Source organism: Drosophila gunungcola (assembly GCF_025200985.1).
Source record: "Drosophila gunungcola strain Sukarami chromosome 2R unlocalized genomic scaffold, Dgunungcola_SK_2 000030F, whole genome shotgun sequence".
Taxonomy (NCBI): Eukaryota; Metazoa; Arthropoda; class Insecta; order Diptera; family Drosophilidae; genus Drosophila; species Drosophila gunungcola.
Window position 1 is genome coordinate 951,668 of NW_026453176.1, and position 24,975 is coordinate 976,642.

The 24,975-nt window shown below is 43.8% G+C and overlaps 2 protein-coding genes across 8 annotated transcripts in view; both read left to right on the plus strand.

Moving 5' to 3' along the window:
• Positions 1-24,975, plus strand: part of LOC128256772 (nephrin) — a 63,647-nt gene that overhangs the window by 12,807 nt on the left and 25,865 nt on the right. For 5 of the 7 annotated variants that reach the window (XR_008267812.1, XM_052987377.1, XM_052987382.1 and 2 more), the window contains exons 2-12: positions 2,325-2,672; positions 10,508-10,660; positions 13,166-13,339; positions 15,301-15,454; positions 16,085-16,221; positions 18,411-18,578; positions 18,654-18,785; positions 22,077-22,213; positions 22,914-23,067; positions 23,841-23,978; positions 24,365-24,529. Coding sequence is in view for 6 of the 7 variants with exons in the window: in XM_052987377.1 (XP_052843337.1) it covers positions 2,325-2,672; positions 10,508-10,660; positions 13,166-13,339; positions 15,301-15,454; positions 16,085-16,221; positions 18,411-18,578; positions 18,654-18,785; positions 22,077-22,213; positions 22,914-23,067; positions 23,841-23,978; positions 24,365-24,529 (1,860 nt within the window). In the remaining variant the exon portion in view is untranslated. Of the gene's footprint in view, positions 1-2,324; positions 2,673-10,507; positions 10,661-13,165; positions 13,340-15,300; positions 15,455-16,084; positions 16,222-18,410; positions 18,579-18,653; positions 18,786-22,076; positions 22,214-22,913; positions 23,068-23,840; positions 23,979-24,364; positions 24,530-24,975 lie in introns of those variants that run through there. The other 2 variants (XM_052987380.1, XM_052987381.1) reach the window with 2 other exon arrangements.
• On the plus strand, positions 19,434-20,817 carry LOC128256774 (uncharacterized). The gene has a single exon (XM_052987383.1). It carries the CDS (start codon positions 19,576-19,578, stop codon positions 20,689-20,691), a length of 1,116 nt encoding a protein of 371 aa, XP_052843343.1. The 5' UTR covers positions 19,434-19,575; the 3' UTR covers positions 20,692-20,817.

Sequence of the window (24,975 nt, forward strand, 5' to 3'; positions counted from 1 at the left end):
GACCCGGCCAACCCTTTTTCGGAAAGCTGGCCGGGATTTGTTGCCCGTCTCATGTGTTGTTGTTTCAGCCCCGGCCTGGAAAACAATCAAGAGAACGCGACAATAAAAACCACGCACGTTTTTGCCCTCATCCTCGAGCGGAGACACAGAAATTCGACAATGGCACTTGACGTTCCCGGGACTCCGAGGAGGGGTTATGTTCAGATGTCGGGCGATGGAGGGCGAGTGCAGGTCAAAAGGCGACGCCTAAAGCATTTAAAGCCTTTTCACACTTTCAGCTGTCAGCCGCTGCTCGTCCTCTTGTCCTCTTGGTTACCCGCTCCGCCATTAGCTTGTTGCGTGTGAATTTCCATTTCCATTTCGTCTATTTCCGGGGACCACACTGCGTATGACGTATGGAAGGAAGAGGATTTCGGCGAAAGTGCCACCAGGAGTTGGGGCGTCACGCTTAATTTTTAGCCTCGTCGTTTTTAGTGGGGCCGTAAGGACATAAAATAGGAATTTGCTTTATTAAAATTTTTCGCTTGAAAAATATGAGACAAGACGGCGGGGGGGGGGGGGGGGGGACGCGGGGCACAGCGATGAAAACAGCGAAAATGCGTAGATAGACAGGCTGGGGAGCCCAGGCTCCAGCGCCTTCGGAACGAGGTAAAAATTTACTCAACTATGAACTCCCCAGGCCAACATGTGTGTGCTTTTGCTTGTGCGTGCGGGGAAATAGGCAAAAATTTGCGACAGGCCGAAGGTTATGTTGATCCTTGTCTGCTTCTATGGCTGTTCCTGGCAAGGGTTCTGGTCTGTCTTTCGTTCTGGCCCCGGTTCTGGCTCTGGTTTTCATAGCTAGCTCTCGTCTGGGCCTGACAGATGCCAACCCCTACACAGAACCCCCTCGTGTAACAGCGAAATTTATATAAATTGCCCGTAATGCTGCTGGCTGTTCGACAACAACAACAACAACAACAACAAAAACAACAGCAACAACATCAGGAACATCAGGAACAACAACAACATCAATCCAGAGAGCATGAAGGGATGGGCAAATTGTTGTTGATTCCCAGCTTGTTCCCTTCACATTCTTTTGCCAAACAAATTATGTACGAAAAAGGCAAAATAATGAAATCGTAAAGAGTTTGGCATCGAATGAGTTCCTAACCCGGCTGCTCTGTGATATTTTTCTTATTTAAAATTCATTTCTTCTTCCACCCCCACACACCCCCTCTAACCCATCAGTGGGCCCAGCCCAGCCAGCCCATTCCCATCCTAAACAGTCCCACTCAGCCATGATGCGTATGCAAATTGCTGGCCATATTAATCATTGCCAGTTGGTAGCGCCAGAGCTAAGTTTTATTTTATTTCCTTTTTTTTTTTTCTCCTCCCCCGCCAGAGGGGAGGGGGAAAGTGGGTTGCACAGATTTAAAACTGCATTTCGTTGCTTATAAATAAACAGAGCCCGCCCGGGCACAAGAAATAGTCTCTGCTGGGAAATTTATGAAAGCGCGAATAAAATGCTCGTTTCACGGGGAGGCGGCAGTGGGTGGAAAATGCTTTTTGGGTTGGATTTTAGGACACCAAAAACAAGTGCAGCTGCCTCGGCTGACGACCGTCGCGTTAAATGCTTTTGTTGATTTTAGATGCGCCACTGCCGCGGGCAAAGCCACCATCACCACCATCACCACCACCATTGCCCACCAACTCGCACAATTTAATAGTTTCGGCGGCAAGAAATGAACTCCACAACTGCAGCAGTCTGCAATGTGTCTTGGCAAACAGACACGGACAGAGAACCACGGACAGAGGACTGCGGACTGCGGACAACGGACTGCGGACACGGATACGGACCACACCCACAATTGGCTTTTGTGGCACGGCAAACGCGCTTTTTCGTTTCGGGTCCGGGAAATGTGTTTGTTTTTCATTAAAAAAGAACGGAACGGAACGGAGCGTTTCTGGCCAAGTTTTTGCGCAGTTCGTTTTTTAAGGCAGCTGGAAACGGTCAAAGTTCGTCGGCAGAGCCGGGGGGCACCGACGGAAAGAGCTTTGCGGAATGTCCTGTTTTATTGCGGTCGGGATTCGCTTTGACTGGGCTGCGGGCCATGGGCACTGGGCACTGGGATCGCGGACTTTTGAGTAAACACATATTTCATAATTCATCATACGGCGCTGCGATAGAAAGTCACGTTTTTAATAGAGGACGAGGACGAGGACCCAACGGACTCACAGACCGGAGACAACAAATGGCCGCGAGACAATTAATTAAGTGCATCGCTAATGAATCACTCTCACTCTCCCCCTCTCCATCTCTTTTTTTTTCTATCCCTTTTTAGCTGTCATCGTGCTGGCCAGCGGCCCCGCCCCCAGCCACGCCCAGCAGCAAAAGTTCCGGACCACGCCGCACGACCTGCAGGTCCTGGAAGGAGCCGAAGCCATGATGCGCTGCGAGGTGGCCAACGTGGCCGGGGCGGTCCAGTGGACCAAGGACGGCTTCGCGCTGGGCTTCTCGGCGGTGATCCCCGGCTACCCGCGCTACTCGGTCCTCGGTGACCGCAAGCAGGGCATCTACAACCTGCGCATCTCGAACGCCTCGATCAACGACGACGCCGACTACCAGTGCCAGGTGGGACCGGCGCGGCTCAACAGCGCGATCCGAGCCAATGCCAAGCTGACCGTCATATGTGAGTACCACATGCCTCTTTAAGTAAAGTCCGGATTGGAAGAGAGGTTTTTCAAATGTTCTTTAAGATTCCTACAATAACAAACACGAACGGTTTGTAAACCGAGGAAAGGTTTTCAAAAATTATATAAGTTTTCTAAAATGTCAAACCAAACCGACTCTTACAATCGATTTTTGAATTTCTTGTAATTATCAGAGAAAGCTAGATTCTTTCAAAATTCAGATTTCCTTTCTCAACCTGAAAGTAATAAATTCTGACTGCCAACAGAAAACATGGCGAACTTTCCTTTGTCATTAGCCAACCGACCAATTTTAACTAGAACATTGCCTTTCGCTGAGACTTTAAAGTTATTAAAGCTTTTAAATTGTTTTAAGAAAGAATATGTTTTTAAAACAGCAAACTAACTCAGTGTCAAAACAAAACATTTAATCGAAATAAGAAGTCGCCCCCTCCACATCCAATATTTCTGATATTAAATATTTTAAAAATGATTATACACAACTTCGTAGTCCCAAGTGTTGAACATATAACATAACAAGCTAAAAGTTTTACAAGTTATTTCAAATTAACTGCTATGAATGTCTTTAGTCATGTTTAGTTTTTTTTAGATCTTACTATATATATTACTAAAGAAACCGAATTTAGACTTAACCAAATTTTAATTTGAGTTAATGAACATTTTGACTTTTACAAACAACTTAGTTTCAAGGCAATATCCGACTATTTCAGCAAGCTGACTTCTAGATAGCTAGTAGAATACCGAGTAGTTGTGTCGGAAACCCCATTCGAGATCTCCCAAATGCTTTTGGCTTTAGGCCACCCACTCAATTGAATTTACCCTTTTGTTCGGGTTCGCCTTTTCTGGGGGCTGCAATTAATTTAAGTAATAAATACAAATGAATTTGTCACCGGGGGCGCCCCACACACGTACACACGTACAGTGGCACACATTCCTGCTGTTTCCAACTCATTGCACCTATGGAATTCTACTAGTGAAATTTAAATGCGGGCTGCCTCACTCCCAACACCCGTCCCACTCCCACATCTGCCGTCTCTGTCGGTGCTGTCGTCTCTGTCGCTGCCAACATTTATTGTCAGCAATTTGCAAAACAACAGCAGCAACAGCAACGCCAACGCCAACAGAAGCTACGGCATCACGGAGCTGAGCTGAGCTGAATTTAGCGCAGTTTATTGCTCCAAGGAGCCAGTGTGGGCGGCAAACCAGGGGATGCTGGGGGTGGTGCAAAACGGGGCTGTATCTCCACTGCAGGCTAAAGCGATGCGAAATGAATTCCTTTTTATATTTTAGCCCCCTTTTTTGCCTCGTTTTCGGCTGTTGCATTGTCGTCTAGCAATCACTTTGAATGTGCTGCTACTACCGCTGCTGCTGCTGCCGCTGCTGTTGCTGTAATTGTAATCACTCAAGGAATTGCGCTACATTTGATGACAGCGATACTCATTTGGCCCGCTTCGTTTGGTCCTTCCAAGGAATTTTGCGAGACATCAAGAGACTCCATGGCTACCACTCACCAAACGTATAGCATACATTCCGGGGCCCACAGCCCACGCACTCGCCCACACACACACTGGCACACTCGCACACACTCGCCTAATGACGTTTGTTTAGTTAATTACGCGCCATGAGCTGTGACAAAGGCGATGTGTGTGTGTTCGAGGCCTTGGGCGGGGAGAAAAAAAGAAAAAACGAGAAAAAGCATCCGGACTGAGTGATATCCAGGACTCATCATCATACGTTTAGGCGGTTCCTTGCGTGGAATCACAGACCAAATACCATACGTCCATAAATAGTTAAAATAGTAACAATAATACCATAGCTACAAAAATATTGTATATATAAATAAAGTACGATGCTCAACATTTTGTAAAATTTAATGCAAGCCAAAATGATGATACCTGAAATGTAAGAATAGTACAAAAGTTATTTTGTTTTTTGGGTATATCGATTAATAAGACGAACATAGTTTTTAGTTTTACTTTCTCAATTTGGTTAAAGACAAAATAACGGTCTGTTGAAATATAGTAAACAATAATATATTTTTAAAATACTGGCAAACTATATATAATTAAATGGTTTTGCCCTTTTGAACCCTGCAACTATTTCTATTACATACAAATGCAATGCATATGTAGTTCGAATATACCCTTAATTTCTGTGAGCACCGTATATAAAAGTAAAATAAAATAAAGTAAAATGAAATAGGGAAAAAAGCCAGCATACATAGCTGGGGATGCTGAGGTAGGAGGAGGAGTCTCGGATGCTAGACCGAGCTTGTTAGTGCCTGCGAGTTGTTGTTGTTGGAGCGGCGAAAGGTCGACCGTCACATGGCATGTTTGTCATAATTGTAGATACTTGTGTGAGAGCTGTTCTCCGCAACACCCACTCCAAGTGGGTGGCTCAACCACCCCACAGTCAACCGTCAACACCCAGCCATTGTTTTGTAATGGAATCTTCGTCTTGGCTTTCAGAGCAAATGACATGTGTCTGTGGCCCCAGTCCCAGTCCGTGGTATTTGGGCATTGGGACATTTGGACATTTGGGCATTTGGGCATGCCAGGCGAAGGTGTGTGTGAGTGAGAGGCACGTGCGACATTATTGCTGCAATTAGCCAAAGGGAAATGTGGACAAATGCCCAATAATTCAATTAAGTTCGAATTACATTTATTTGATTTATTCCGAACGCATATTTGTCGCTATTTATCTCCTGTTTGCATTCATGTAACATAAAGCTATTTGTTTAAGAATATTCGCTTGGCGAAAATGAGTTCAATAAACAAAGTACTGTTACTGTCCTAGGGCCAAACATTATAACTTACAACAAACACAAGGAGACACGATAAAATTTAAATTCAAACAACAATCCGTTTGATTGAAGAATAAATTGCAAAAAAAAAATTTTTCATAAGTAATTCATTTGGTAAAAGGCACTAGTATGCAATCTCTACTTGAAAGATATGATTTAATTAAAACTTTCTGCAGATAGTCAATTAAATATTAATGACACTCACCTTTTGTCCTGCTCAAATTAAATTTTCAGACTTCGTTGCAAAGTTTCTGCAGCAATTTGGGTGTAACACAGCCGTGCTTATGTTAAAGTTCCAAAAATTATTCCGCACACCCACCAACATACAAAATATACGTAGTATATATGGGGAAAAATAAACGTGAGGGCGCAATTAGATTATAAGTTTGGCAAAGCAAAGAACTTTTGCACACAAAAGTCCACGTGGAAATTTATGGAAATTCCCAGAAAATTTTCGCATGCCATTAATTTGGAATACATACAAAAAAACCAAAAAAAAATAGAGCAAAAAAACAATGAAGCCAAATACACATATGCCGCAAGGCAACTGCAAGGTCCATGTCCATGTCGGGGTCCGAATCCAAGAGCCAAAACTTTTTGCCCGGGCGGCGGACAATGGCAACCGGCAGTCGGCAAATGGTAAATGGAATGGTAAAGTGGTGAAATGGCCAGGAGAATGGAGAGCACTTGCAGCAGCCACCTTCGAGCGTTTATAAATTTTTGACTACAATGCAACCCGAATTTAAGTGGGATTTCCTTCCCGGCCAATAGACGCACTTCATTGATTTTCAAATGTCCGCACATTTTTCAAAAACACACCCACCCCACCACTTTCAGTTGTAATTGAAGTGCAAATGAGGAAAGTTTTCATCTGCGCCGGCATTCCCGGGAAATATCGCCTCGCATTTGTTATGTGAGGCTGACCTTAAAGACAGCCCCAAACGCTTTGGGTCGCACTCCGGGTGTGACTGGGCCTGATGGCTCAACTTACATCACAGCCAGGCAGCCAGTCAGCCAGTCAGCCAGCTCCCTTGGCCCAAAACGAAAAAAAAGTGGCCAATTCTTGCCATCGCCTTGGATTGAGATTGGGCTGCAGTGGGTGGGTGGGCCGCATGGCAAAAGGGCTGGGGAAAGTATTCGGGCGCATAAAACTTTTATGAGGCGTACTATTAGTGGGTTAGCCGGGGTGTCGTGGCCCGGGAGGCGACTGCAAAAAGGGGGCAGGGGCAGGGGCGGGAACGGGAACGGGAACGGGAACGAGTCCAGTGTTCATGGCAAATTGCACTTTGTGTACACTCGCTTGCCAGGAATCCGGCAACTGGTGCTAGATGGAGCTCAAGCTCAAGCTCTGCCGCTGCCAGTGCCGTTATTGCAGCCATTGTTGCATAAATTATTTGATGCCAGTCAGCGGTGCACTCAAAGAAGAGCGCTGCACCGCCCCACCTCACCCACCCACCATGAAAATTCCACCCACTTCCCACCACTGTCATGTGGGGGCGTGGCTAGAGCATAAAATGTAATCAACATTTAACCTTAGCATAGCCAGCACAGCCGCCGAATTTTTACCTGGTGGGGCCCGAAACTAAGCCAGGACATACAAAATAAGTTTGAATTTATTAACTGCAGATTGCTATCTACATTTTTCTATACACAATTTTTGTAATAGTCTGCCAAAGACAACATAATCACAATGATATTGCTAGACAGAACATCTTCTAAACACCACTTAAATATGCTTGTGCTTATACTTACACAAATTTATTTTTTATTTTTTTTTGTGAATTCTAAAGAAGTTTAAGGATTTTACTTTTGGTTTACTAAGATTTACTAAGAAAGTGCTGCAATCAAAATCCTATTGAGAGTCGGATCGATATTGCAAACTATTTTACTCACTTAACAGCACTATGATTGTGTTTATAAATACATAAAAGCCTTTGCATATAGGCTACCAAGACCGAAAATCAGTTTTTTTTTTCTTTGACTTCATTTAAATATTTTGTTGACTTTCTCGTGTAAACACGTGTATGTTTAAGATGATTGAGTAAAATTCGTTGCCTAGCTGGTTTAGACCACTGGGCCCTCTTGTTGTTGCCTTTAAAATGGTTCCACCTGCTCCTTTGTCAATAATCAAATACAATATGCATAGCAATCAGGAATGCACATACCCACGTTCCAATCCACACGCACATACCAACATATATATATAGATATAGATATGTCGTCGCAGGATGGCAGGCCACGCTTTGGCATAAATTGAGTTGCATTTGCCAGGACTTGGCGCAAGAAAAATCATAAAATGTGCATATATTTCGGATTTTAACTATGCAGCACGCGCAGTGCCACGCCCTTACCCGGTGCGCCCCCTTAAAAGCCCTGCCACGGTGTGCCAAATATTATGAATGTTCAATGCACGTAACGCCCCCTCAAAGCCCCCGAAACGAAAGTCCACGGACAATCTGTATAGCCGGCGGGGCCATGGCGACACCAATTTCGACACACAAAGCCTTTAGTCAAGGTTGATGCTGGGTGCAGGATGATCTAGGGCTGCCATTGGCGTTGCCCCAGGCAGATAGTTTTACTTTTACGCGGCATAACAAGCAGCGTATCTGTAGCCTTGCAAAATATAGATCAAAAATAGCGAAAACCTATATAGTCAATGGGGGCTTCACAGCCAGTAGATAGTCAGTAAATTAAAGAAGCTCATATTATAGTTTGCATGCTTCACTTGTTTAAGGAATTTTGCATATGTGATTGTTTTAAAAGCAATTAGTGCCGATAAATACATACAATTGTTGTTTCTCATTTTTTAAGTAGACGGGCGTTTAAAAAGGTTAACTAGTAATTAAGTTTATGTACGGCTTAATTTGTTAAATATATAAAACGAAAACGCTATTAATTGCATAACTCTAATAGCAAAGGTATGGCTTAAAAGCAAACTACTTCAACGATTTACATACCATAAATATATTCTTCTTTAAAAAAATTGTTTTATTCAATTTAAATGACCTAAATAACTACAATGGTATTTGTTCAATAGTAATCCAGGTACTATTTACTACAGTCATCTCACCCCAGGATACGCTTATTAATAAACCGGAAAATCAATGCCGTTGAGGAAAAGGCGAACATTGAGAGAACGAAAGTTAATATCGGAATTCCTGATTTGGAAATTACATTCATGTATTTGATTTGATGCATAATAATTTGCGCAGCTGGCGGCGATGCTAAACAAAACTTAATCAAAGGGAGAGGGGCATCGCCCGTGCGGTGTTGATTTCATTTGTGTCGCAACAAAAGCAATTACCTCAACGCAGAATGATGTCGCAGTCGCGTCCTCTCCTGAGAGCCCCTCCAACCCAAAAGCCACCCAAATGCCACCCAAATACCCCTCCTTGGAAGCAAGGGACTCCTTGTGCGACATTAAGCATTCATTTTGCATGCAACAACTTCTGGAGCAGTTCGCGGAGCAGACGGCAACATATGTTGCATGTCAAATGCAGGACACCCTAAGCCAACTCCCTCGAAAGTGTAGGCTCCTGCTCCTATTCCTGCTCCTTTTCCCGCTTAGTGCATGGCAATGGCAGCCAAACTCCTTCAGGTGGCATTAAAATAATGCACACGTGCACTTAACTTTATCCACGTTTCTCGTTGTTTGTTTCGCTGCACGCTCGTACTTTCGTTGCTTCGTTGCTTGTTTCTGCATCTGCTGCATTCATGCACCACCCAACATGCACTTGCACCACCCACTTGGCACCACTCGGCACCACCCGGCGTCACTCAGCCATTGTTTCGCCGGTGGCTCGTGTATATTTCAACAGTTTGCCAAGGCATACCGGGCCAGGCATGCTCAACGTGCCCCACCGCCCCAATCCCCTCGCCTCCCTTTACCTCATATACGTCCTCTTGAGCGCAAATATTGAAACTCATATTTGAGCACATTAACGAAGAAACTGCCTACACGGAGCAAAATAAATTAGAGCTTTTCAAATTGAATGCTCTTATTTAACTTAATAACTGTGTTTTTATTTATTTCACATATTTCAGTTTGAAAAAACATTCATAACCTTTTAGTTGGTTCAAACTTAAACAATATTTGGTCCATTATCTACTATGTATGTATAGATACTTTCTGTTGGGTGCGATTAAGCTCGAAGCAAATACTTTTTATAAACTATAAGGATTACAATTTGTATGTAAGCGATACGTTTGGACAATGAGTTAAAATGCTGTTGTGGAACAATGTTCTTTCTTAATAATATTTAAGAATTTATCTGAAAGTAATTTTTTAACGAAAGGCAATAGTCAAAATTCCAAAATAACAACGAAAGGTTTGGCTACTTTACAACCTTTAAGGCGACATTGTCTTTCCGAACAATTGACTTGTTGACTATCTCTAATAGATTGCAGTGAAGAATCTTTTCCTCCTTTCGGCCCTTAAATTCATAAATTATCAGCAACTCAAAATGTTAAAAAAAAATATGGAACTTTAATATTTAAAAATAAATAAAATAGAAAAAATTGATATCATGAATAAAAATAAGACATTTTAATAATTCATCAAAATTTATAGAAGAGTTGATAATATTTTTTGAGTGCTTTAGTAGATGGGGCCGGTGAAGTGGGTGGTTAACAAGGACGAAATGCTGCGTTCTTGGTGCATTCTTGCCTGGGTTTCCCCTCCCCCTCGCCCTTCCTGTTCCCCATTCCCCATTTCGATTCCAACTGCTGTTTCTGTTTCTGCATCGGCGGCCATTCAACCTGGGCCTCTAACAACAATGTCGTCTGTCGTAGCATACACACAATGCATTAGGTAGTGCCACGCCCACGACGCCCACAAAACGTCCTGTAATGCCATTGTGGCCCATAATGAGCAAAGCTTCTCTGGCAGCCATTAGCTTTTGTTTCGGCCTTAGCCCACCATCTACCATCTACCACCTAACACCCATCACCCACCGCCCCGCGAACTTCCTTTGTGAGCCAGCCCCTAATCGTTGCAAAATGCTTCTCTTCCAGCTCCGCCAGCCTCGATCGAGATCAAAGGTTACAGCCACAATTCCAAGGTGGAGGTACGCGAGAACCAGGACCTGCAGCTCAAGTGCATCGTGGCCAATGCTAAGCCGGCGGCTCAAATCGTCTGGTATCGCGGCAATGTGGAGTACAAACCAGGTTAGTACCAGTTGCAGTTGATGCCTCCAACTTAGTCATTACATTTAATGTTCATCCATGTGCCATCAACCGCGGCCAAGATGGCTGTTATCACGCACCTGTCACTGAAGTGAAATTTTACTTCTTAGAAAAAACTTACACTTTAAGCTCTGACTTAACAGAGCAACAAACAAACAATAAATAATTGTAAATATTTTTACAACAATTACACAAACGCTTGATTTGATTTCGATCTCTGGAGCACATATTTTAATATAATTAAATCTATAACATATTTTTTTTTTATAAATATAACTAAAATAATCAATCGATTGGACTGTATACATTACACATTTAATTAAAACACTATTTTTCTTTGACCAATTATCGATTTATAAAAAGTCAAAAATATGATATACAATTTAAAAAATAGTTAGGTAACCGAAGATTTTGTTATCAAGGTTATGGAGAATAACAACTAATATTGAACTGATTTGCCTAGCAGACTTTGAACTAAAAAGTAGTAATTAAATTTTAAAATATACAAATTTAGGCTTAAAAAAACCCTCGAAGAATAAAAAAATGTAAGAACCCAGAAAAACTTAAGTATGAATGAACCATACTTAGTAAATGTAATAAAAAATAGTAATAATATTTTATAACTCATCCTTTTTATATGCCAACACTGCGCTGCGATATCCAAGCTATATTAAACTGCCTAAAACAACATAGGTTATGCGAACATAACAATATACATTTTCTCTGGGAAGGCATTATGCAGAATACAAAAAGTGTAAATGGGTTTTGGCCAGGCCCTTTTTAGCCGGGATGAGCTGGGGCCCGCTGAAGGTGGGGAACCACGAGGGCCGTGCAGATGGAGATGGGCAAAGTGACGCCTGTCAACCGTTTGGCCATCGCACATGTGATATGATGGAAGAGGGGGCGGCAGGATGCGGGGGCGACAGGGAAATGGACGTCGACTTTCGGCCTGATGACGGTGCTTAAATAATAATTTTATACTCCAACAAAGCGCCGACTGTCGATGTTCAGCCCTTATCTGCTGTGTGGTTCGCTGTCCTGTCCTGTCCAGAGTCCAGTGTCCTGAATCCTGGATCCAGGATCCTGTGTTTGTGCCTTGTCACTTAGCCGCTGCTGGGCAGTCAGCAAATTGGAAAACAGAGCTGCTGGAAAATATGGAAAAATGCAAATGTCAATGGGGAAATGGGCAAATGGACTAAGCGGAAAGGGGGGAGGCGCTTAGCCGCCTTCACGACTTTTAATTTTCATAATGATTATGGCCCCTACAACCGACCGACCGACCAACCGACCGACCGACCGAACATGTGGGTGGACAAGGGTGTTCGACTGTTGCCCCTTTTCGCGTGGCGGATTTTCCGCTCCTTTCCTGCCATTTGGCCAGTAACGAAATCATTTTAGCACAACTGGCGCGTTAAAAATGCTTAAAATGTGAAACGCACGGCGACGGCGACGATGATGATGGAAATTTTTCGGGTAAACATATAAAAACCAAAAAAAAAAAAAAAAGGAAAACAACACAGGCCAGGAAGAGAGAAGAAAATACGCAAAGCGGCGTTAAAATGTAGGAAAATCCGCAAGGAAATGTGGACAGCGGAAGGAAGCTGCATGATGAATTATGTTTATGACGCAATATGTTGCGGCAGGGACTCTCTGGTCGCCTCCGGACCCCAAACCATAGATCCCTCGGTCCGGGGTTTACGAGAATGGCCAGTTTCGGTCTGGCGCTTGTATCATTTGCAAGCTGTCAGGGGCGTGTGTGTGTGTGGTGTGTGTGTGTGTAGTGGGGACGCGTAAATGGCGGTTAATGTGGGCAGACGGCCATCTTGGTGATTACCCCTCAGCAAAATGATGGTGCTGCTTCACCACGATAGTTGGGCGGGTGGTGCATATTTTTTAGGCCTCACTTTTTGGCGCCGATGAGGCTCGTTCAAAATTTATAACTGAAAATGATGTCACAATGTTCCACTGCTGGTGTGGAATTGATGGGAGTTGAGAAATACTCGTATCTCAAGGCATTAAACTTTAACGCTTGTCAAATGCAGTAAATATTAATTGCTTGGGGGGTGTTTCAAAATAAAATATTTGTATTATTTTTTGTCAATACAGACGAATTTCTTATTCCATTTTTATAATGAATGACTAGCTTTCAAGTTAAAGATGTGTAACAAATAACATTTGGATGTCAAAAACATCTTAAAAAGGTGTCTAAAAGTATGCAATCATATATTTTGAGTTTAAAAGTTTGTGTAATTATTTTTGAAAGACGACTTTTATTTGTTGCATACTTTTAGACACCTCATTAAGTCGTTTTAAAATCTTCAGAAAAACAAGTTCACAAAAATGTAAACCAAATCAAATACAACTCCACTGCTATTACTAGATAGTTAGTTGATAAATCTTCTTAGAATCAAAGTCAATCGTCATATACACATCGATAAATTTATGCAAACACTTGTTATTTGACGAATATGATTGCTGTTCTTGTAGAAAAACGCGAGGACATCGTGGAGGAGTCGACGTCCAAGCGGTTCACAACCACCTCGAGCCTTAAACTGAAGCCGGGACCCGACGACGACTACACGGAGTACACGTGCCAGGCGAAGCACAAGGCCTTGTCCCCGGACATGCCCATGCGGGCCACCGTTCAACTGTCCGTGTTGTGTGAGTAGCTTCTCAGCCTCTAGCCATTCCCTCTTCCCCCGCCACCTGTTGAGGTGGACCAAAAAAGACCCCGAGAATCAGGGGTCTTGTGGGTGACCTCATTAGCCGGCTCAATTTGCGATACAATTGAACGTGCGTGCTGGGGGGTTTGTGTATGTGGGTGGAGTCCCCAAAGAGGGACAGGCTGCTACATTTCACGCACTGAAAACAATCATCATTTAAAGCCCATTGTGAATCAGTTGATTCCATATTTTCAAAAATTTGTAAACATTTTTTTTACATTTTCAAAGGTATTTGTGTAAAGTAACATATATTTTGTACTGGTTTTCTATTTCTCTCCTTTAAAAAAGTTGTCAAATTGACAATGGAAATGATAAACCTTGCAAAATATTCCAAAAATATTCCCAATATCAGTTTTTAGTTTAATTTTATTTTTAAATTCTCTAATTCTCTAAAAAACTACAAGTCATGTCAGTCTTATAAATCTGGATAAGCGTTTTATTTTTATTTTGTCTTCAGTCATTTGTATGCGTATTTTAGATAAACAACATGAAGTTTTGAATTTAAAGCTGACCAAATTATCCATTTGGGGAGTTTGCTAAAAACAAATTGAAGAAAAATGAGCCATAATTTTTTGCCAGTGCAAGCAATGAATTTTTTGTGCCCCACTCCATCGCGGTGGATGCCCGATGCGGATGCCATTTGCCATCACGGCCGCTAATTGCGCGATTCGGGCGCGTATTAATTAGTTTTTAAATTCTAATGTGCTGTGCAGCTGCCACTGCCAATGTGGACGCGAATTGCGAACTGCGATGCTGCACGGGAGCACGAGCCAGAGCCATTACGAATGCCAAAAGTCCTCTTATTGATTGTTGCCGTCGGCAGTGGTGCCGATGGAGCCGATGGAGCCAATGGTTGCCTCCAGGCACCTGCATTTGCCGGGAGCCATTGCTATGGCTACTGCTCCACCTGCACGCACATTCAAATTAATTATGTTTGTTATTTATGCATAGGCAGCTGGCAAATGGTGGCCCCAACTGCCACAGTTCGTTGGCCATTTCCAGTGCTCGTCGCGATGTAATTGGCAACAAAAAAAAAAAAAAATAAAACGAAAATGGCGAAAAATCGAGTTACGCTATCTGCGCAGGGAACGCGACCGGAATATATCCCCTTTCATTTTCCCTTCCTGTGAGGGCTTAATTATGGCGCTATTATTGCATCCTCACTGCCTCATCTCGCAGCCGGTCGTACAATATTTCAAGTGATTTTAATTTAATTTTGCGTTGCATGCCTACGGGGAAAGTGTGTGGGCACATCACGTGTGTGTGTATATACGCATACATAGTGTGCGTGGACTTGGCAGCTTTTATGGCTCACCTGATTGCTGCTGTTGATTCAATCCAGTTGACCGCTTGTCAAGTTGTGATAAAGAAAACATATTACTGGCACACAGCAGCCGGATAAGAGTTAATGTTTTTGCCCCAGTTCCCCCCATGGAATATCGATAGCTGGCTGGTTTCGCCCTTTTTCTAGTTGCTACCAATTATATTTCACCGGCTGATAATTTTCAAATGTATTTAACACGCTCTGTCGATGCTTTTTCCACTGCTTTGCGGTGGTTTACACCATTATTAATCGCCCAGTGCGACGCCCACAACAACTGAAATTACCGACACCCCGGATCGGGGGTCAAAAAAAAAGGCGAAATCGGAAAATAATGCATATGACCGCATAAACGATTTGCATGCAAACACTTCAATTAAAAACTGTACGAATTTCAGCTGAATATATGTATATATACACATATGTGCTTCCCGCACTATACTTTAGTGTAAATTGAATTTATTTGCGGACAGCAGTTGCAATTAAATATGCGAACTGTAAACACAGCTAACTGCCGGCATTCAGTGGAGTTTTTATTCAAAACGGGGCCTCCCCCGCACTCCTCTCTAATCCCACAGATCCGCCGGGACCGCCATATATCGAGGGCTATTCGCCGGGTGAAACTCTACGGCGTGGACAGACCGTGGAGCTCATGTGCCGGAGTCGAGGTGGCAATCCTCCTGCCCAGCTCATCTGGTACAAGAACGGCTCCCAGATACGCATGGCATACAGGTAAGAAACATCAGCAATATACTGAAGAATCTTTAATCACAAATACACATGTACTTAAAAAACTGAATTTTTGAAAACCATTCATCAAAAGCCCAATTACGGTTTATATTTAAAGTAATTCGATTTTAGTGTTTTTAATTTGTTTAGCTTTTCAAAGTCCATTGACAAATATGCATTAAACCAAATTTGATCCAAGCCCCTGAATAAATTTATGTGAAATTATGTTTTATTATTTAAACAACTGTCTTGATCGGGACAAACGTTTCCAAAACTAGTCACGCAATCAATAACATTTGTTATTTATATGCAGTTAAAATCAAATTATATGATATAGGTTAATATTTTTAGAGAACTATTTATTTTTATAGGCGTTACCAAACTAGGACAAAAAAGCATTTAATTTAAGCCCATGAAAAATTACTTTAAAGACATGTTTTATTAGTAAATACAACATAGGATTATTGTTATGAAAGCTATTTTAAATTACATTAACTTTTTAATAACATTTGCTTAATTATTTGAATTTTATAGCAAACCAACATTACTTTGGAATATAAAACCAAATCTATGGCATATAAGACCAGCTTGTTATTATTGTTATTTAATTGTGGATAAATGTTATATTTACAGGACCTCCGGTCGATTGTCCGAGAACATCTACACCTTTACCGCCGAGGCTGGGGACAACAGGGCGCGATTTCGCTGCGAGGCGAGCAACGTGATGTCGCAGAATCCGCTGAAGGCGGAAGTGGAGCTGGCTGTGCTGTGTAAGTGGAGTTCCAATGGAACCATCGAGGTTCTGCCTCCAATTTGCGCCGCCTAATTGTGTGTTGTTCATATCTATATATATGCAGCCCGGGCTGAGCAGCGTATCAGGTTCAATGGGTGTCTAGATTACGGGCCAGGATGCGGGCTGCAGGCTGCGGGATGGCGGCCAAGGGGATCGGTTAGTTAAGAGCAAGCACTCGCTGATGTGGGGACTGTATTGTGTCAACAGCCTGGCCTGGCTGCGACATCTTCCAAATTCCACAGAGCCGGCAGCACTTGGCAACCGACTCACACACACATAGAGAAGTTGCAGGATGGGAGGATGGGAGGTTGGGAGGACTGGAGGTTGGGGTACGGGGTACCCCTGAAATAAGCCTGGCAACTCGCTCGCCTGGCTGATGCTTTCTTTTGCAATTAAGCTTAAGTTTGCACTATGAAAGCCTCTCCAGTCTGCGTCCCACTTGGCTTTGTCAAATCAAGCAATGCAAATTCTTTTCAAGTGCCAAATAGCGCAGATTCCCGCTCCCCGTCCGCTTAGCCCCTTGGCTCAGACGTTGCAGCTTGTTAGAGTTACAACAATTGCAATCAGGCACACAAAGCCGACGGGCGGAACGACGCGGTGCCAAAGTCGTTAGCGACACTTGGACGGACGAAGGAGACCAGCTAAAATTTGCATGCCATGCCCCCAACCCACCGCCGCCTCTCACTTACTTACACTTACACTTATGTGCCTCACATGCAAATGGATGAGGCGGCCGTTAAGCGCGGCGTATGCGCGATATTTAAATTTCAAGTACTCGGCAGTCCGCTGAAATTGGCATCTTTTACCTGAAGCAGGCTTTAAGTGCGTGGCGGGTTAGGGTTACTCCGCCCTCCAGTAGGGCAAAGACTCGTTTAGCTGGCAGCTTTCAGTTTATGCGCATACCAATCAAAGCGCCTTACAGGTCAGGCCTTCTGCCCACTCGGCACCATCTTGCCCCAATAAGTATGCCACATTGAGTGGCCAGCACAAACGAATACACGAACAGTCGCTCACTAACACTGCACTGGGGAAAAACAATGTATTTTGTTTTGCTGTGTCAGATATTTAACAATAATGGGGTTTGAAACCTAACAAAAATTACAATAATTATATACTTATTATATATATTTATATTATTAATCTTAAAAATACATTTTTTGACCTTTACGATTCGTGTAATATTATGATTAAAATATTTTAGATAAGTCTAAATAGCTCAGGGCCTAATGTTCTACACTATCAGTAGGAATTTGTTCAAACCTCCAAAGCCCCCTCTTCGATCCCTTCTGATTTGGAAATAATATATTGATATGCCACAGATATTCCCACTTTTTGGGTATATTAAGACAACCTTGATTCCCTTTATAGCGGACAGTTTCGTCCTGTGTAGCGGATAGATAGCAGATGTGGCCTCAGCTGGCGGCCCGGGCTCTTAGCACACGCATTATTTATGTATAACGAATGTGGAACAACAAAACTGAAGACGTAGCAGGAATACATTCAGCATCAGCATTCTTTTGCCCCTCACGAGTGTGCCACTGGGTGTGCCAGTGAGTGTGCCTGTGAGTGTGCCACTGGGTGTGCCAGTGAGTGTGCCTGGGCGTGTGCCCGGAATGAAGATGTATGGCTAAGACGGACCGACGAAAGATGCGAGAAGTTAAGAATTCATAATGTTTATTTATATGCGAAACATATCGAGTCGAAAGTTTTGTATTCCCTGCGCGCCAAACCCATACCCATACCCGTACCCACACTCACACTCGATGCCCTAGCCGAAGACAACGCTGCGTATGCGTAATGTATGCACTTATCCATCAAGGCAGCGGCAGCTGCAGCTGCTACTGCCACTCCGCTTCGATGGCATTAGGTAATAGCCCCGCAGACGGACGGACTGTCAGTCACTCAGTCATCATTTGCATGGAGGCGGCATCAGGAGCCGACATTCCTCCCCAAGGCTATTAGATGGGAACACGGGAAACAAGGGGGTTCGGTTTCAGGCCGGAAGCTAGGATAGGCGATACTCTTGTGTGTGCCTGCCAGGAGCATGCCGCAAGTGAGCTCGCCACAGACCTATTACATATTTATGCCTCCTTCATTATGCGACTCCCGGTAACTGGAATCAAACCCGAACTCAAACCCAAACCCACACCCATTCTCCATCCCCAGTTGCACCCACCCACGTCACCGTAATGGGACCCACCGAGGCGCGCGTCGGCGATATTGTGCCGCTGACATGCACCACCGCGCCATCCAATCCGCCAGCCGAGATCAAGTGGATGGTGGGTGGGCGCCAGGTGCGCAACGCCACCTCAAAGACGATTGTCAGTCCCGAGGGTAAGTTGCCACTGCCGGCGTGTCATAGTCACAGTCCCCCGCCTAATCCATTTCCATCTCTGTCTGTCATCGCAGGCGGTTGGACGACCACCTCGAACATCACCGCCACCGTGGAGCCCAACAAGCGCTCACTGGTCGTCATCTGTCACGGACTCAACATGCAGCTGACCGAGAACGTCGTCTCCACCCACACGATCAATGTCCTGTGTAAGTATTTCCAAAACCAGTCCCACATATCTTTCTTTACATTGATTTGCCAAGCAGGGGAAATGGATTTCATAGTTAAGAAATTAAAATAAAATTTGTACTAATTTTTCTTTGTATCATTAACAAGTGTATTTTATATTAGTTACTTAATGACGTATTTCTTTTAATATCTCTGCCACAGTAAAAACATTTTACCTTTTGACTAGTTTTAGTTTTAATATAATATGTTAAGATGTTTTTTAAAAAAAACTCGAACCTACTTTCTGCCTCAGGTGGAATAAGAGTATTACAAGTCACGTAGATAAAAAGGATACTGCAAATGGATGCCTTACTTGAAAATTAAAAAATTCCGCCTGTTTTGCGACTTTTCCAAGTAAGAGTTTATAATATAAGCTTCAAGTTTAGTATAAGTAATCTATATAGCCAAATAAAAGATACCTTATTTTAAATTACCAAGAGGTTGTTCAAAGCCTTTGAAAAGTCACGAAACTTTTCAGTTGACAGTTTCCAGCAAAAACTTCTCGGATTGGCTGTTAGTTATATTTCTTACTATTAGTTCTTCCGACTTTTGCAAAAGAGTTTTTAAGATTAGATTATAAGAAATCTTATTTCCAGATATATGTGCCTGATATCAAAATTTCAAAAAGTTTTTAGTTTTGTAAAGACAGACTGGCTTTGCCGGTTATTTCAGTTTTAAGCCACGTAACATTTTGGATGATAGCTTCCAGTGAAAATTTCTCGGTTCAGGAGTTAGTTTTATATCTTGATACTGGTTTTTCCGACCTTCGCCATGACTGAGTTTCCGATCTGTGTGTCCCCGTCGGCCTGCGAGTTGGCGCGCCTCACGGAGGAGGAGCGCCTGACGGCCCAGCTGGAGGTGAAGGAGCGCAGGAAGGCGGCCAAGGCCAAAGCCAAGCCCACAAAGATCATGGGCGGTCCCTCGATGGTGAACCGCTTGAAGATGTGGCGCCAGCACCGCGAACGGGTCAAGGAGGCGATCAGCAAGGTGGACGCGGAGGCGCCCAGTTTCCAGGCGGCTCGCACCACCGGCGTGAACAATCTGCGCGACGAGGCGCAGGTGTTCATGAAGCGGACCAAGGCCAACATCCAGCTGCTGGTGGAGATCTCGCGCACCATGCGCACTCACGGGGCCATCAATCCGTTCCGCTACGAGGTTGTCCACGCCGTGTCCACCATTCCCAACGCCCTGCTCAATCTGGAGCAGCTGGAGCGCGACAATCGGGACCTTGGCCGACGCATCCTGGAGGTGAACAGCGAGGTGGACTCGGGCCTCTTGGAAAAGCGGATGCCGGTGGGCAGGAGCACGGCTTCGGCAGCACCGCTGGAACTGCCGCCCCAGGCAATGGCCAAGTACGAGGCCTTCAACATCCCGCTCCCCCAATCGGATGACGAACTGCGGCGCCTCTTCCGTCCGCGCATCTACTTTGAGATATATCTGAAGGATGCCCGACCGCTGGGCAGGATTGTGGTCCAGCTGTACACAGAGGCAGCCCCCCTGGTGGTCCTGCAGCTGATCAAGTCCTGCATGTGCAACCAGCACTCCAAGTTCCTGGTCAAACGACTCTTTCCAAACCTCTGGCTGGAAACGGATTTACTGCTGACGCCGGATTCGCTGCTCCACCAGCCACTGGAGTACGACGCCAAGGTGATTGACCACGGAGCCTCCAGCTACGTACTGTCCTTCAGCAAGGCTCATGTCAAAGGATTCGGCGACCACCTGTCCTTCGCCATCTCGTTCAAGCCGCTCACCGTGGTCAATGGATCCCGGGTGGGATTCGGCCGCATTGTGAAGGGCAGCAAGATATGCGAGTGCATCCAGAGCTACGGCACCAAGAACGGAAAGCTCAGCCGGGGTCTGCAGTTCACCAGCTGCGGATTGCTATAGTTTCGAGGTTGTTCCGTATAAATTGTGTGTGAGAAATCGCTTCTACTTGATCCAAATCAATGTCAAACTTTATATAAGAAAAAATAATAATATATGGCTAGGTATTAAAGCCTACACTTAAGGAAATTCTATTTAAAAAAATAACATAACAAACTTAATAGTCTATATAGGAATATGTGTCACGATATCCATATTAGATTTTCTGCACTTTATGTATATTTACAAATTTGAAATAATCTTAAAATTATTTGGTTTCTTTATATTAACATATTGCACCTTAAAACTATAAAAAATACCTATCAACGATCTTGTTTTTTAAATATTTACGCACTAGTCACAATATTGGCTATTAAAATTACAATTCTACAATTTTAAATATCAATCTCAGTTAAATCCATATACAATTTATTTTTTTGAGCACGGTGTGCAAAGTTTTCCTAGCCCACACTTTATTGTGCCCAATAAAGGTCCGATTGGATGTACGCATCCAGGACCTCTACACCACCGCCTTTTGCCGCCACAGAATGACACTTCTCCGCCAAGCGACAACTGCAAGTGTCTCAAACTCCATTATCCGATGTTCGGTGTCACTCTTCATTTGCCTCAATTATAAGCGGAGGCAGTGACAAAAACACGCAGGAAAAAATAGCAGGGAATGGGCGATGAGGTTACCAGGATTTCTAGGAAAGATGAAAAGACTGACAGGCAAAATGACTCGATAACAGGTTGAGTGGGGTTGCTTGGTCGGCGGGGCTTATTAATAATTGCGATTTCTAGTTTCGGTTTATCCAGCCAGGGCACTCATGGACACCCCTCCCCCTCCGGTCCTGTGGAGGATGTCCTTTGTGAGCGCCCTCCTGCAGCGCTAATTAATTTTTCTGACCAACATCACAGAGCGAGCGGAGAGCAGAAAGCAGAAAGCAGCGGGGGAGGCGGCCAGAGATTTACATTTATTACCCATACCATGAGCACTGAAAATGACTAACAGACCCCCAAGGTAATGAGCCATCCCATCCACCACCCACCGACCAATCAAGGACGAAGCGATGGTATGTGCATGGTCATGCCTTGAGGATGCGGACGCCCTGCGGATATTTTACTTTATGCGCGGCAAATTAAATAATTTTAATTTTTATTGTTCGGCCGCTCTTGGCAGCCGCGCTCACGGAGGACGAGGACTCAGCGGTGGGTCCTAGTCCTGGCTGGTCCTTTTTGTGTTGCTGTTGTAGGCCATAATTTGCTGGCTCGTGGCTAAGTTTTTGGTGCCACAATTCGTTGGCCCATTTCCCCTTATGCTTGGCGCTCTTTTGTTTGTCTTTTCTTTTTTTTTTTTTTGGTTGCATCCCTCGAACCGTTTTTCTTATCCCGACTGTTTTCCCCCACAGATCCGCCCGCGCCGCCATTAATTTCTGGCTATATGGAGGGACAAATTATCCCAGCTGGCTCGGTGCAAAAACTGCTTTGCGTTTCATCAGGCGGCAATCCGTTGGCAACGCTAACATGGTACAAAAACGACAAACGGGTGAGTGCAGAAATTTCCCTTTTTTTGGGCCGCCCTTTGTTTGCATTTTCCGCAGAAAACCCACACACACACATCGCACACACACACACATACAGCAAACAGAGAGCGAGTGAGAGGCAGCATACTATCAACGGCAGGCAGCAAACATCCGCAAAACAATAATGGCGCTTTTGTTGACCATTTCCGCTTCCGCTTTATGGGCTTAAAGTGCTAATGAGCCACTGCAGCCGTTCGCTTTTGATGCCGGAACGATTTCGGTTTTCACACCTTCCACCTACCAATAATCGAGTGCAAAACTATCGTTAGAACTTTGAACAAAAGGTGGTAAATACGGTGCAAAAAAAAACCCAAGTCACCCACAACCGCAGCTCATCAGCCCACACTTTTATACTGCGGCGGGGAAGGGTAAATGATGGGTGGCGGGTAGTGGGTGTTGGGTGGCAGGTGCACCAGCAGTTTCAGGTGCGGCTTCCTGTTTTACCGTTTCCCATTTGTTGCGGTGTCAGAGTTTTCATCTCTGGCCCACGGGGGACTCATCTGGGTGCCGTGTTTGCTAGCTTGCTTGCTTGCTTTCCACCTGGCTCGCTCGCTCAGATTAGGCGACGTTTTATCAGCAAAATTAAAATGCATCCGGCAGCTGTGTGCTGTTTGGAGATGTTCTCAAGCCAACAAAAAAATAAGTATTCATTCCCCTCTGCAGATAAACTCGGTCATACGGGCCGCGGACAAATCGGTGTCGGCCGAAATCACCGTTCTGGCCAACGTGTCCGACAACCAGGCCCAGTACCGATGCGAGGCCTCCAACAGCGCCACCGAAATTCCGCTCTTCCAGTCCACCACACTCAGTGTCCACTGTGAGTATACTTAGAATATATGCATAGTCAGTAAACGCGAATTAAAAGAAACCCTCAGATAATTACACCATGCTATAGAATTATATTTAGTTTGACAAAGTTTTTAATACACTTTTTGGATAGGTCATGTGTTGTGTATTTCTTAAATAATATCCTAATTTTAAACTTTTAATTTATTGTTAGCTGTTACAACATATTCAATTCATCGTAGTACATTATAAACTAACATTTCAACATAGACTACAGGAATAAGTTCACATATTTTTAATAGGATGAGAATTTCTTAAACAATTCTCAACTGTTCTGAATTCAGTTATATATTTCCCATCTCAGCCAATAAGTGCCATTTTATTTACCAAAAAGTCACAGAAAGATTTTTCATAAATTCTTCATATATTTTAATAGGAAATGCTTAAAAATAGTCCCAAAATTCATAGGCAACATGTAAGGAGTCCTTACTAAGGACCATTTGTAAAGAATTAAATTATTAAATTAATTTAACTTAACCATATTTATGGGTTTGTTTCCATAGTTGTATAAAACATACACAAAATTTAAAAAATGTATTTATTTATTGAGGTTTTAAAGCAACCCCAAACTGTAATATTTGTCTAAAAAGAAAAAAAATAATAGTTTCAACGATCAAGGCCCCTTAAAGTTTAAGTTTAAAATTGTTCGTCGAGTGTAGTACTTGCGTTTTAAATCCTTGGGCTGGGAGATCCACCGGCTCCTGAATCCTTTCTTATTATCCACTGGTGTGTGTGCTCTTTCAGTTGCCCCGGAGACGGTCAAAATACGCATTGAACCGGAAGAGCTGCGACCTGGCATGGAGGCAGCCATCATCTGCGACTCCAGCTCCAGCAATCCGCCAGCAAAGCTGTCCTGGTGGAAGGACGGCATCCCCATCGAAGGTACGTATTCGTATACGTATGCGAACCGTACCGTACCGTATGGCTTGGCCTGGCCAAGCGATTTGGCAATTGGAAGCTTGCCCATCGCAATTCGCCATTTGCCATTCTCCATTTGCCATTCGCTATGGACTTGCCGGCGCCGTCAGTGCATTTTGTTGGTGCGAGGCGTTTCCACGACAACATCCGGTTCGCTTGCCTTGCCAGTCACTAAAATTACGCCCATTTCTTCTCTGCTCCGCTCTGTTCTGCTCCCATTCCCATTCCCATTCCCATTCCCATTCCCATTCTTATTCCCATTGCCAACGCCCTGCCCAATCCGGATCCTGTCCGCCCACCGGAACGCCGAAATCCCGATACCCCCTGCATCCTACGAACCCAACCCACAGGCATTAATAACACGTCCAAGCCGGGTCTCTGGGGCGGCACGGTCTCCACGCTGGAATTCAGGGTAAACATCACACAGGAAATGAACGGCCAGGTCTACACCTGCCAGAGCGCCAACGAAGCTCTCCAGCGGAGCGTCCACGAGGCGGTCAGCCTGGATGTCCTTTGTAAGTACGACCCAACTAATTGCTCAAATAGACGGGATCTGCAATCGCCAGTCGAATCTATAAGTGATGTCACAGAAGTCCGCCAGTTGCAACTGGTTGAATGGAACTGTATGAAATTCTTTCAAAGTTGCAATTTCCGGAAAGTTGACATAATCGAGCATATAGATTAGTTTTACAATCAATCTAAGAAAGAGTATTGAAAAAAGAGGAGTTAAATATGCCGAAATCATGATATTTCGCCACCATTTATAAAACTATTCCAGTTTTAATGAAGTGTCTTAAAATTATATTATATATTATAGGAAATATTTAAAATTTAATTAAATTTCTTCAGTAGAATTAAAAAAAAAAAGACTACATATACTAACAGGAGTTTAAATTGAGTGCCTCTGAATGATAGAAGAGTACTACAGTGTTTTATAAGAAATATTTAAACTGAAATTGAA

What these genes read in the sequence shown, in the direction of transcription:
- LOC128256774 (XM_052987383.1), top strand. Translation starts at nt 19,576, where the DNA reads ATGACTGAGTTTCCGATCTGTGTGTCCCCGTCGGCCTGCGAGTTGGCG.